This window comes from Geotrypetes seraphini, chromosome 5 (assembly GCF_902459505.1).
Source record: "Geotrypetes seraphini chromosome 5, aGeoSer1.1, whole genome shotgun sequence".
NCBI lineage: Eukaryota > Metazoa > Chordata > Amphibia > Gymnophiona > Dermophiidae > Geotrypetes > Geotrypetes seraphini.
The window spans coordinates 221,367,287-221,382,266 of record NC_047088.1 but is presented as its reverse complement, the minus strand read 5'-3'; the positions used below and the strand labels follow the sequence as shown (position 1 = coordinate 221,382,266).

At 43.2% G+C, this 14,980-nt stretch overlaps 1 protein-coding gene across 3 annotated transcripts in view; it reads right to left on the bottom strand.

Moving 5' to 3' along the window:
* Positions 1-14,980, bottom strand: part of CACNB4 (calcium voltage-gated channel auxiliary subunit beta 4) — a 323,418-nt gene that overhangs the window by 104,076 nt on the left and 204,362 nt on the right. For 2 of the 3 annotated variants that reach the window (XM_033946679.1, XM_033946680.1), the window contains 2 exons: positions 12,521-12,643; positions 525-655 (listed from right to left, as the gene is read on the bottom strand). In XM_033946679.1, coding sequence (XP_033802570.1) covers positions 525-655; positions 12,521-12,643 — 254 coding nt within the window. Of the gene's footprint in view, positions 1-524; positions 658-12,520; positions 12,644-14,980 lie in introns of those variants that run through there. The other variant, XM_033946682.1, reaches the window with a different exon arrangement.

Here is a 14,980-nt window from a genome sequence, read left to right as displayed (position 1 = left end):
TGAGGTCTTTTTTTAACATAACATAAAAACTTAGTTCTATACCGCAATACCGTTAAGTTCTATGCGGTGTACAAAATAAAATAATTACAATAGATGAAGTGTGTTCAGTTACCTAAAGCAGTGGTTCCCAACCCTGCCCTGGAGGACCACCATGCCAATCGGGTTTTCAGGATAGCCCTGATGAATATGCATGGAGCAGATTTGCATGCCTCTCACTTCCATTATATGCAAATCTCTCTCTAGCCTGAAAACCCGATTGGCCTGGTGGTCCTCCAGGACAGGGTTGGGAACCACTGACCTAAGGAGCTTGATAGGTACTAGAAGTCACGATTAATAAAAATCCTTATACCAAGATGCTGCTTGATAAGACAGGAGACATTCATGTTTTAGCAGAATTTCACATTTAGGTGGGTCTTGACAGTGCACTTGAGTTTTGTGCAAATAGCAGAGCTAACCAAACCTTCTGAATATGGACCTTCTTATGAACTCTCTTAAAAATTCATTCCTTAGCCCGAGCTTCTTACCCTCCATGAAAGCGCCCTCTCTTCTGCTCCTGCTGAATTCTAATATTTTCCAGCCTGAGTGGGCTTGGAATGAAACCAATCTCGCAGCCTTCTTTAACCAGCCTTCCTATCCACCAGTCATTGTTGTATTTCTAGAACACAAACAAATACAGGGCTCTTACTATACATCCGCTTATATGCTTCAATATAGAACACTTGTGATTAAGAACTGTAAGTGAAAAAAAATCAGTGGTCTCATTAAGCATAAATCTATTGTCTCACTCATATTAGTTCCTTTTTGAAAAAGTATTATTTATGATTAACATTAAGGGCTCCTTTTACAAAGGTGCGTTAGGGCCTTAACGCACGGAATAGCGCACGTTAAAATGCCCCGCGCTAGCCGCTACCGCCTCCTCTTGAGCAGGCGGTAGTTTTTTGGGCAGTGTGAGCTATAGCACGTGCTAATCTGGTGTGTGCGCTAAAAACGCTAGCGCACCTTTGTAAAAGGAGCCCTAAGTGGATCATATTAGACTGTACACTTAAGAATATAATAGCATAAGAAAAGCCATGCTGAGTCAGACTAATATCCATCAAGAGCAGCATCCTCTCTCTAAGTGTGGTCAGTCCACATAATAAGTACCTGGAAGATTTCAAAATGTACATATTTCTCATAGCTCATTTCAGGATAAATAATCACCCTTTGGAAGATATCATCTAATCTAATCTTCCATTTGTGAGTGGCACATACCTATACAGGCTCAAGGCGACAGATATCATGGTATGTATCACTGCTTTGTTCAGTGCATATAAAAGGGGAGGAGTTTGGAGCCGCGGCATCTTGATAAGAGTAGAAGTGTTATACAAACAGGTACTGTGCAGTCAGTATGTGCCAGAAGTTTGGGTTTGAGCATTTTTCAATGAAAACCTATCTTGAACTTGTTTGTGATTGGTGTTTATTTTTGTATTGTAGACACGGTGTGGGCTAAAACAGTGTTTCCCAACCCTGTCCTGGAGGACCACCAGCCAGTCGGGTTTTTGGGATAACCCTGATGAATATGCATGAGAGATATTTACATATAATGGAGGTGACAGGCATGCAAATCTGCTCTATGCATATTCATTAGGATTATCCTGAAAACCTGACTGGCTGGTGGTCCTGCAGGACAGGGTTGGGAACCGCTAGGCTAAAATATGCCTATTGTAATGTGGGTTCTCTGAAGCAGCTACTGGCGAAATGTTTCAGAACCCTTGAATTTACAATTAATTGCCTGAATGCATTTTACACCAAAAGCTAAGTCTGTTTATTATTATAGTTTGACTTTCTAAAACGCATTATACATATAGAAACAAATACCTGCTTTGAATATCTTGTAGGTTTAATTTTGTGTAGTGATTGAGAATACGAGCCGTTTTAGTAGTGGGCAAAGTTTGCTCATCCAACGGTCTCTTTGTACAAACAGTTCTCTGAGCACTAAGTAGTAACCTCACAGCTGTATAAGTGTTTGATGTCCTGGTGTCTTTAAATGAAATCTGTTTACAGTTCACTACACCCGGGTTTATGGTGAAATTCCTGAATATTTATTTAGATATAATTTTTTATGGACATTTCCTTCACAACTTGTCCTATGGTCAGGTCCCAGACACTTTAGGCACACATCATGTGAATCAGTTACAGATATGGTCCTAGAGCAGTCTTTGCACCACTTAAACCCACTGGCAGGCTTCTGGGACATCACAGGGAAAATAGCCACAGCAAAATCAAATGTCTCAGTGTTGAAAAACTAGATGTACCTTTTTTTTTCTCCCCCTAAAAGACCCAGCTGGAAGCTCAGGCATAAAAACCGCCTTGAGCTGCAAAAAAAAAAAAAAAAAGAGAAAGAAATCTAAAGAGCTGAAAAACTAAGAAAAAAAATGGAAGGGTAATAAAAGAAAAAAGGAAAGTCCCATACTACACACTTAAAATATACACTCACCACCGCGATTCAACACACATCTTCACAGCAGAGAAAGTAAAACTATGGACTTCTTTTACTAAGGTGTGCTAGCGTTTTTGGTGTGTGCTGAAGATTAGCGCGCGCTAACTCCACGCTACACGAAAAATACTAACGCCAGCTTTATGGAGGCGTTAGCATGTAGCGCGCGCTAAAAACGCTAGCACACCTTAGTAAAAGGAGCCCTAATGTGTCCTACATGACTTTGGCAGGTGAGAATGCACTCACACTTGCATGATATGGGCCGGCTAAAGGCTTATGGAAAATACAAAATGCTGGACAACATTTGCAGCAGGGCGCCATCAGGGAACATCACCCATGTGTGAGATACTATGTCCTGCTTGTCCTCAAAGAAAAAAAACTTTCTATGATTTATTTCCAATCGATTAGCCTCTAGTTCTCACAAAATGCTCCTCCACATTCAGTCATATCATTTCCCATCTTTGTCCTGCTACATCATATTATACTATGCCGTCTAAGGTGGCACACTGCTCTGTTGCCATGTCTGGATGGCCAGTCTATTACAGGACTGGCCTTTCCCACGTCCAAATGGTCTTGTTCTGGGCGTTTGAAACTTGGCCAAAATTTTGGTTGAAAATGTGGTATAAAGATAGATGTCCTGGTGGTCTGGGTGTCCCATTGGCCTGGTTGTCCGATAGAGGTTTTTTTTAAAAAAATTATTTCTAGACGTATGCTGGTTTGCCTTTCGAAAATAGGCATTTTCTTACTGCCGACTTTGAATGTCTAGTGCCATATGTCCAAATCGGACTTAGACTTATGTTTTGAAAATGCCCCTCCATGTCTCTCCAAGCCATGTGTCTCACATTATGTTCTACCTTGATTGTTAACTATATTTGCCTTCTGAATCAGACAATATTTACCAGTCTATCTCCTACCACACTGAAAATGTAGTGCAGGGGTTATAGCTGCAGCCTCAGCACTCAGGGGCTGTGTGTTCAGGTCCACACTGCTCCTTGTGACCCTGGGCATGTCACTTGGTCCCCCATTGCCCTAAGTACATTAGATAGATTGTGAGCCCACTGGGACAGACAAGAAAAAATGCTTGAGTGCCTGAACAAATTCATGTAAACCATTCTGAGCTCCCCTGGGAGAACAGTATCGAAAACTGAATAAATAAATAGTTTAATGGAGTGTCCTCTTGTTTTAGTGTGGTGGTTTTTTTTTAAAGGCCAAACAATTGTTCCATATTTAACCATTCTACCCCACTCATGATTTTATAAACTTTACCATATCACTGAGCTGAAGAGCCCTAATTTCTCTAATTGTTATTTTTGTCTTCCTTTTCTGAACCTTTTTGCACATTTACAGCCTAGTGTTTACACATGCGTGTTAAATAGAGAGTTGCGCGGGAACAGAAATCCCACCCATCGCCGCCCGTCCCGCCAGGATCCTCTCCATTCCCACCCGTCCCCGCCAGGATCCTCTCCATCCCCACCCATCCCCGCAAGGAATTATCTCAATCCTCGCCCGTCCCCATAAAAAGCAGCAATTACTTCTGACAGGATCATCAATTCCAGTTTCTTTTGTGTTTGCGCTGCTGTTTTCCTTGTGGAATCTCTTTGGTGGAACCCTTTTTTTGTTTTCTGTTCAGGTAATTATCTTATAAACCCCCTCTTTTACTAAGGCTGACGTGTCCATTATATTATATGGACGAACCCTGCTTCCAAAGCCTTCCATCCCTGTGGGAGTCCCGTTGGCTAGAGGGGGGTCCCCGTGGGAGTCTCATGGGCCAGAGGGGGGTCCCCGTGGGAGTCCTGTGGGTTGGGGGGGATTCCCATGGGACCCCTGCGGGAACCGCTGGATTCCCGCGATCCCCGTTCCCATGCAGACCTCCAGTGTCAAATACAATTATAAATTCCAATTTTAAAAGGCTGGGATTTACACATGCAGATTGTGAATACATGCATGTTGTGGCAAGGGGGCATGGTTTGAGTGTGGTTAGGGCACAACTAGGGTGAGATTGGATGGGGCCGAAATACACATGCATTCTCCTTTTTACAAGGGGAGTGCACGTCTATGCTCATCATTCTGAACATCAGGATTTACAGCTGCTCCCAGAGACATTTAGGGCTCCTTTACTAAGCTGCATTAGGGCATCAATGCACGCTAGATCTTAAAACCAGCATTGAGCTGGCGTTAGTTCTAGCTGCATAGCGCACAGTAATATCCTGCGTGCGCTAAAAACGCTAGTGCACCTTAGGAAAAGGAGCCCTTAGGATTTTTGAAAGTTTTTGTTTTGGGCAGTGCTCTACAGCAGGGATGAAGGAAATTGCTCCCTTAACCCCCTTCTATATGGCAGTTACTTTCCTCCAACTGTGACTTGCACAAAGGGTCCCAACTGACTTGTGCAGCCAATCAGATTCATGCATTAAGATTCTATAGTAAGTTCATGCCTGCAGATTTACAATAGAGAGCTCATACTCACAGATACAAAATTAAGCCTTAGAAAACCCTCATTTTTGGATAAAACCATTTTAAATCATGGCACAGCACTGCATTAACCTGAATTATGTAATTAATTTTACTTCTCAAACTGTTTAAATCCTTTAAATACTTTAAATTACTTGCAAGTGTCAGTTCTAGTCTCCATTGACTGCACCGAGCATGTACGCAAAATCACGCCAAAAATGGGTGTTTGTGGGCATTTCTGCCTCCCTCTCCCCAAGCTCCCAGCCTCCTCTGCAGCTTGTTTGCTATAAAAAAATATTCACAGATTTTACAATTGGACTCCGAGTAATAGTAGTATTAAAAAAAATAACCATAAATTACAATAAAGCTAATATACGAGATAATAGTACTGAAAGATGATGCACATAAGTTTTCAGTAACCCACCCTCCTTCTAGGTCACATCTTTGGATCATTTTTATGTTAGATAAAAATTAAATGAAAGGCCTTCAAAGAATCTAGCAGAGCATGACTCAAGAATAAGTATATTGTCTATCCTTTTTTCTTTGAAGTAGTATAGCGAACTAGAGGGTTTGTATCCAAGAAGAAAAAACATTGCTGCTGTTCTTATGAATTGGCAAAATGCCAGGCTTATATAAGTTAAGCAGTTCAGACTTGTGTTCTCTTAATTCCCCTCTTTAGACTGAAAATACACAGATCTGACTAACTCACTCACCTACCACGCATATTTTCCATATTAAGCCTGATTCACAAAGGCTCTTCTTCTACTCTACGGGCTCCTTTTACTAAGGTGCGCTAGCGGTTTTAGCGCGTGCTACAATGCCGCACACGCTAAACGCTAATGCCTCCATATAGCTTGCATTAGTATTTTTCATTTAGCGCGTGGTTTGCGTGCGCTAATCTTTTGCGCGCCTAAAAACGCTAGCGCACCTTAGTAAAAGAAGCCCTAGGTTTATATGAAAGGCCTAGATTCACTAAACCCCCCTTTACCTTTCCGATCCGTATCTGATCCAATCCGTGGCCGGGTGACCGATTCACAACGGGTCTGCATACAAATGGGACGCGATCAGAGGCACGCCCCACACCGATGACAGAGCGATCCTGGATAGCAATCCTGACGCAGCGCAGACCATCTTCTTTGCCTGTAGATGGTTTGCGCATGCTCTCTGCGCAAGGACAAGCTGGAAATTTTACTTTTGGAAATGTGAGGCATGGGGGAATCACCTTCACATGTAGTGGACTTGCAGTTTAGCATTTTGAGTGCGGATGAAAGGAGAGATCGGGGTTACTCTGGAGGAAGCAGCTGAACAGAGACTTGTACTTTTTTCGCGAGCCCGTGGTTTTAAGCGGGTTTCCTCAGAACAGAACATGCCGTAGTACAGCCCTGCTTTAAACCCACGGGTTAATACCACGGGCTCGCACTGTGGGGAAGGGTGGCAAGAGCAGGAGAGTTGGGGCGGCAGAGAGCAGGAGATGCGCCTTGCTTTCCTTCCCACTTTTTTCTCTTTTTGCTCCACTATTTTCAGGGGACCATAGGAGAGAATGCTCAGGAGAGTCGGCAGGGATGTGAGCAGCTGGTCCTCAGCAGTCGCTTCTTTTTTTATCAGCCAGCCCAGTTGATCAGTCAGCCCAGTTTTTGATCAGCCAGCCCAGTTGGTGTAACACCTCTCCCCTCTCCGATACCCTTGGTTGCTCTATACCCTCTTAGTTCCTTTCCTATAACCCTTTATTGGAGTTTCTTTCTATCCTAACTCTGTAAACCGTGCCAAGCTCTACGCTTGCGGAGATGGCGCGGTATACAAACCCAAGGTTTAGTTTAGTTTAGTGTTCCTGAAATTGTTCCTGAATTGCTGCCTTCCTACTTTTGCATGCCATTCCCCTCATTTGCATGCGTGGATCGGATCAGAGGTTAGAGAATTGGGTCGGAGGAAAATCAGGTCAGTACACGATCGCAAACACGGGCTTAGTGAATCTAGCCCAAAGACCTTGATGAATCAAATTAAAAATCACTACAGTTGACAATTTTCAAAGGAATTATCCAATTAATTATGTAGGTACCCAGACAATTTGATTCTCCATTCACAGAGTCTTTTACAATGCATGTCCAGTTAAACTGGATTAAAAGCATGTGCTTCTGGATTAGTTCAAAGGAGGAAATCCACATATGGATTTTATTTTTATATCTGCATGCAATATTTCTGCTGTTCTACACTCCAAATTTAAAAGCACTTATCTGGACAGCAGCAATTGCTATCCAGATAAATGCCACTGGATAGGTTTATACAGCAACTTTCAGCGGCACCATCCAAATAATGTTGCCAAAAATCATTACTGACCACCATCTATTCACATAGGGGTCAATTATGTAACTGGATGCCTCATAGGAGACTAAATGAATATAGGGTACCACATTCCTTATAGAATATTGGCATAACAGTGAAAATAGATACCTATAAGTTAGTTGCCAACCAGTCATAGAGTAATGTAATTGTGTGCACCTAAGTGCTGGAGATATGCACTTACTTTGTGAGATGGGACTAAGAATATAAGAACATAAAAACATAAGAATTGCCGCTGCTGGGCCAGACCAGTAGTCCATCGTGCCCAGCAGTCCGCTCCTGTGGCGTCCCCTAGGTCAAAAACCTCTTCTTTTTTAATTCCTGTTTTATTTTTATTGTTTTATATTATTGGGAGATAAGTTATGTCCTTTTGTATTATGTATGTTTATTGTGAGCTACTTAGGCATTAAGCAGATTATAAATATAAAACTAAATAAATAAATTCAAAGTGTACGTCCTGCCCATATTCACCCAGACTACACTTATGCACACGCTCACCTGTAAAATACACACTATCCCCCTCTTTTACTAGGGTGCGTTAACCGATTAACACGCCCAAACTGATTTAGCACGCATTAGCGTTTAGCGTGCACTAAATCGATTAGCGCGCGGTAATCGGTTAGCGCACCTTAGTATAAGAAGGGATACATGAGATATGTGCTTATTTACAGAGCACCCCCACAGGACACAAAGAGTGGGAATAACCACACAAATGCTCCATAATGACAGCAGCAGATCCTTTATTGTGGATATAACATGACGGTCAAACTGTGGACACAACCAATCATCCCCTATCTTTATTTTTATATACCTCTTAAGGTTTGATATTTACTTTTATTTTATAAAGTTTTTATATGAGTTATCGATGATGTTTTTATTGATATTTATTTTATAAAGACCCCTGAGGAAGACTTCATAGCCAAAACATGGCCCTTGTCGAGTCCATAGTTTGACCGCCATGTTATATCTACAATAAAGGATCTGCTGCTGTCATTCTGGAGTAGTGTATCACAAACTCTGTGCTGCCCGAGATTCCAGGTGTGTCACAAGATGCCAGGGAGAAGGAGAGGCACCAGCTGACTGCTTACAGGATGTGCCTTTCGCAGCGAGAGGCACAGCGAGAGGCACATCCTGTAGGCAGTCAGCTGGTGCCAACGCCTCTCCTTTCCGCGCCGCTTCCCTTCCAGCACCCCCATTGGTGGCTCAGGACCAATCTGGAGGGCCTTTGCGTATGCACAAATGTCAACCTCAGGGAGAGCTCATGGGGGAGGGGGTCACCGAGGCTTCCCCTACTAAATAATCCTGTCCTCCATCACACATGGGACAAAAAGAAATGGTGACAATGTTTGCAAGCCGGGTCTTGCAGGCCCTGCAGCATTTGCCCACTGGCATACAACCTCCAGCTGCCTCACTAAAGCATTACCACTGAAATAATGAACCTTCCTTGGATATGTAGGGTTGAGAAATCCCTAACACCATCAAAACAGGCACGCTACTGGCTGGACAAATTTCCTTTAACTGAAATCCAATTAATAGCAATTAGAGCTACATGCCGCTTTCTTTTCCTCTTATTATAAAATTCAACTTTATTACCCTCTGCATTAATGAAGTGTGCATATCTCTTTCCCAACACCCATTGCCCCCCCCTAGTACAAGGAACATGACAGACCTGCTAGGTCACAATGGCCATTTTTACTATGGAGCTGCTAGGAGCAGGAGCGAATGAAGTTCACTCCTACCCCCATTACCCCACTGGATTATAATAATAATAATAATAATAATAAGGTAAGCAAGGTAGGCCTGGAGTAGCCTGGTGGTAGAGCTGTTATCTCTGCACCCTTGAGGTTGTGGTATCAAATCCCAGCACTGCTCCGTGACCCTGGGCAAGTCACCTAATGCACCAGGTACAAAATAAGTACCTGTATATGTGGTCTTTGTGCTAGGAGGGGAGTTGGGAGCCTGACCACCTCTAGTCAGACATCAATGCCAGTGCATTGAATATTGGGGCCTAAAAACTACTGACCAATTGGATGACCTGTCTGAACTCCCTGGAATTTGAATATTTAGTATTGCAACTGATGGTCGTTCTATGTCTACAGCAACTAGATACAAGCAATTACAGATTTGGGAGTTGGAGGCACCTACACAACTATCAGAGACTCAATGGAACTATTTTTGAAGTCAGACTTTACATTATACTCTATCAACATCTATTCAGCAATCACTTTTCTTCCAGGCTCATTGAGTTCTTTAGACCCCAGAACATAGATAAAATGATATCCAATCTTTGCTGGTCTTATGCTTCTTGTGTTGGAGCTCTAGACCTCTTGAATTTCTTTTGTTCCCTTGCACAACATTTTTGGCAGCAAGTATGGAAGAGAATTTGCAAAGTGTTGCATTACCAGGAAACCCTGTCTTACCATGCCATATTATTTCTCATACATTTGTGGTTGAGAGTCTATGGAGAAGTCTGGGAATCTGCTCAAGATCTTGATGGCCATCACGCAAAATATCTTTGCCATTGAAAAAAAATGAAAACTCCCCAAAACAAAACAGGCAGACCTGTCATTTTTTTCCGATCACTAAAACCCCTTTTTTTTGGGGGGGGAATAATCAAGCAATGTTAATGCATCAATCACTTGGCTATTTTGCATAGGGTTTTAGCTAATTTGCATGGCCGGATCAGAAAATGGGTGATCGAGGGGAAAAACATGCGGTGGGCTATTTTGTGCATTAGGTCGGTAAAAGTAATCATCACTAAAGCTCTTATGGCTTCAGGAGCCACTTATATGCCAGTAAAAAAGGGTTTTGGGGATGTATAGGGGAGTGCACATGTTTAAGTATCAATGCAGTGATTACAAGGGCTTATGGGCATGGGTCCTCTTCTCTATGGGTCCCCAAGATGACTTAAGCTGCCTCTGGGCTGGACAACTAGGCTTTCCTATGTCAGGCGGCCAGGTGATGATGGTCTGAAGGCTGAAATTTAAAGTTGTGAATATAATTTTTATGGGGGTGGGGGGGTTGGTGATCACTGGGGTAGTGTGTGGAGGTCTGTTTTATGTGTTTGCAGTGCTTATCTGGTGACTTTAGGTGTTTTACATGGTCTAAGTCACAATGTCCAAGTTCCGTCTAGGCTCTGTTGTTAAACTTTTGGTTATACTAGCTGTATGACTAAGTCTAAACTGGCCCACGTACCGCCCTCGACACGCATCCCAAAACGCCCCGTTTAGCTTTGGACATTGAGCAGCACTATGAAGGCCTAGGTCGTTTAGAAATATGTCCAAAACCCGGTTTTATTATCGGCACTTGGACGTTTTTGAGAAATTTTCGTCCAAGTGCCAACTTAGGCCGGTTTTTGGACGTTTTTCTCTTTCGATTATAAGCCCCTTAAGGTTTAGTTTAGTTTCTCACAGGAAATGCTCCCATGGGAACTGAGTATGTTTCGTGGTGTCGGCATCAGTGGCTCAAAATGTAGTATCTACAGTTGGAACTCCCTCACCTACTGAGGAGCAAAGAGAAACAGTTTTGCAGAATGTAATTTCTAAATTGGTTTAATATGCAAGGTACAATGAAATAACCAATAAAAAAAATCTCAGTCCTATCCAGTGCAATGTGACAAACCTAAGCACTGTTTGGCTAAACAATATGGATAGTCTGCATTTCTTAGCACCTAACACAGCTTAGTAAAAGTTCCCCATGTCATCAGTGCATCACTTAATATAAATGCACCTCTAATTACAGTTCCTGTTGGTTCTTGCAGTGACCACATATAGTGGCGTAGTAAGGGGAAGGCGGTCCGCCCCAGGCGCTGTCTTGGTAGAGGTGCTGGCACCCGTCGTCCTTTCCGCCTGCTCCTTCCCGACCCCCCACTGCAGTGCACATGCGCCCCTTCCCTCGTACCTCTTTAATTTTCTCAGCAAGAATAGCATCACGAACTTGCTGCCCGCATCGGTGTCAGCTCTCTCTGACGTCACTTCCCAGATCCCGTGCCAATGAAGTGACGTCCGAGGGAAAGCAGACATGACGCGGGCAACAAGTTTGTGATGCCGCTCACGCCAGGAAAATTAAAGAGGTACGGGAGGAAAGGGAAGAGGGGGGCACGCACGTGGCAGGGGGAGTCAAGAAGGAGTGGGGAGGTTGGGGCAGGGGAGGGGCGCCACTCACCTTTGCTACACCACTGACTTGGTGCACAGCAATTTTTTTGCATTAAAAAAATTTAGATTCTTCCAATAATCCCTACTATATCCGCACTAGAAACCTGCGCTGATTTTATTCACCTGCAGTCAAATTCCTACACTATTATAAACTTCTTTTCTAGGTACATATTGTTCTATGATTTGCAGCCATTGTTTTTTCTCATCTAAAGTCAGCACTGTAGTTTTATTATTTTTTGCCTTATGTACATTCGGCTTTTTAGCTCTTTACCTGCCACTTCATTTAGTTAGGACAGCGACTTAATTGAGACAAAGGGCTCGATATTCAACTGGCAGCAATCAGTGTTTTGCTAACTGCCACTGGCGTTAAATCCAGAATTTCAATACCGGGCTACATTCAGGCACCGGCACCGAACTTCTGGATTTCTGGAGCCAGCTAACACATAGCCAGTTAAGGGCCCCTTTTGCAAAGCTACAGCAGCGATTCCGACACAGCATGTGTGACCCAGCCCGCTCAATTTCTACAGGCTGCATTGCATTTGCCATGCCTCACTACCACAGCTTTGTAAAAGGGCCCCCAAAATGCGACATTCAGCAGATAACCAGCAATGAGTTGCTCCATAGAAGACAGGACTGACCTGTACACGGTCTTGGCCAGCTAAGTGCTATATATTGATTTAACCTGCCAAATGCTGACTTTGCTCCCATAACAGCTGGTTTTCATATTTTGTTATTTAGGCACTTAAATGTGCATGTGTGTTTAAGGGGCGCACAAATGTTAAGCACCCATTGATAGCGGGCAGTTTTCAAATAGCCCTTTTGCCCCCGTATGCAGCCAAGTAAGTGGATAAATGGCTTTTGATCACTTCCCTCTGCGGGACTGAGAGCGAATCAGCAGCAGAGATATTTTTCAGCGGCACATGCCACAGTCTTAGCGTTAAAACCTTGATGAGAACGCAAAATTCTGGACATCACATCTAATCAAATAAGTGCTTCCACAGGCTGGCTGCCAGTCACTTTTCCTTTTAGCCTCGACTGACTCAAGATCAGACTGCAGAAGTTTTAGCAGTTGGCAGGTTTATCATGCACCACATCCTGTATTTACCTCTTTAATGTGCAAAAAGTCCTTGGCATCAAAAGAGATGGCAGTGCTTGGTACAGGAACATCTTCATCCAGAGCTCCACAGTAACTCACATTAGTCTTCACGGCAAAAGCTACAGGTTTAGACTGGACATAATAAATTCATGTTGTCAGAATGCAGCAGTGTTCCATATTTTCAAAACAAAACAAAGCCTCTATCAAGCTGAAAGTGCAAAATAGGGTGGCAAAGACAGGTTTTTACTAATATGCCCCTAAAGGCTGATATCTGAGAGGACCAGTCAAGCTGAACAACTATCTAAGTCCTCACTATTGTCACAAAGAGTACCCCCACCCCTCTTCCCAGGCAAAGTTGAGAGATGTCATGGAGACCTCAATGCACAACGCTCTGATGGCACGGTAAAAATTTCCTTTTTTACAACAAGTGTAGCAATTAAACTCATATGAACTTAAAGATACACACTTGATTAACTCTCATATAAGCATAAAGTTTAACATTTCATTACAAATTAATATTCTATAATATTTTAAATATTATGTACGAAATCTAAAATTTATATCATTCTAATTGAATATAATAATCCCCCACCCCTCCCTCCCTATTGGTTTTTTCTTTTGCATAGAGCTTTTTGGACCCCTGTTCGTTTACAAAAAATAGATAGCTCTAAGTCTAATAGATGTTGGCATTGTCATCTTGAAGCTGGGACATTAGATCATCTTTTATTTTATTGTCCATTTATTTTATCATTCTGGAAATCAATTTGGCCTCAAATTAATAGGATGTTAGAAAATCCGGTAGCCTTGACATATGATACTATTTTATTTGGAGCAACTATGAGAGCAAGGAGTCAAATCTCGTCAAATAACAACAAACTTTTATTTATTTTAACTGGAGTAGCAATACAACAAATAACATACAATTGGAAAAAGTATGACAGGTTAAATTACAATTTCTGGTGGAATTCTGTATGTCATATATACAAAATGGAACTTACAATAGAACACAAAAAGGTTATATTAGTAAATTTCAGAAAGTCTGGGGACCATTAACAGATTTTTGTAATGAATGATTAACTTTTCCCATGATAAGATATTTGATTAGGGGGGAAATGGGATGGGTTTTACTTGTTGTTATTATATAATACATGAGTATTTGAATAGTTTTCACAGTAAGGATGATTTTTTACGGTAAAAATTTCAATGACGGGCGTGATTTTTGCCCAATGGGTGATGCTCTGCATGAATAGCATGCTAATTATATGCATGCTATTTGTGTGGAGCAGCGCCAGTAAAAGGGGGAGGAACTGTGCCTGGTGCCTGCTCAGAAGAGCAATCGCTAGGCACAGCTCCTCCTTATACCTCATGTCAAATTTTTTTGCTGCTCTCCTGCCCACTGATCATTGCCCGCCGATCAGCAGCTTCAGGGCTTCCCCTGATGCCCTGCTGTTGGGGGCTTCCTCTGCTGGCTCAGAGCTCACTCCCTCCTGCCTCAGCCACCCAAAAACCCCTCCCCCACACACACACACTCCTGACCCCACCATCTTTAAACTGAAGATCAGCAGGAGGAATGCCCACTCCCTCCTGTCACCAGACCCCCACCGCAAACTCCCAAATCCCCCATGAAACCCCAAACCCTCCACATACTTCTAAATTGAAGATCGGCAGGAGAGGGGCCCTGCAATGAATCCCAAAACCCCCCAACGAACCCCTCCACGCACTTCTAAATTGAAGATCAGCAGGAGGGATGCCCACTCCCTCTTGCCACCTGGACCCCACTGCAAACACCTGAACTCCCCCCAAACCTCCGTACTCCATCCCCCACCCCCTACATATCTCTAAATTGAAGATCAGCAGAAGGGATGCCCACTCCTTCCTGCTGACAAGCTCGCTTCTTCAAAATGGTGGGCCATCCCCTTCCCAGTGCATCCTGGGATGCACTGGAAGGGACCTGATTAGCCCAGGTACCTAAGATCTCTCCTATGCATCCCAGGATGCACCGGGAAGGAGAAGGCCTACCATTTTGAAGAGATGGACCTGCCAGCAGGAGGAAGTGGGCATCCCTCCTGCTAATCTTCAGTTTAGAAGTACATGGGGAGGAGGGTTGGAGGTTCACAGGGGGTTCAGGGGTTCGCAGGGGGTACCATGCTAACAGGTGGGGGTATGGGGGAGTCTGGGTGGCCAAGGCAGGAGGGAGTGGGCTTCCTGCCTGCTGATTTTTTTTTAAGTTTGGGGGTTATGGGCCGTTGTTGGGGGGAGGTCCCAGCACAACATTTTTTTATTATTATTTTTAATGTGTTCAGATATTATGTGTGTGTAACACACACACATCTATGCCCATTAAAAATAAAAAAGCCCTGTTCGGGGCGCCTTTTTTAACACTACTTCACCTCCAGACCTGTTGGAGATTTCAGAGTGTTAAAAACTGGTGCATCATTTTGTGCATCATCGATCAGAGTGCTCATTTGA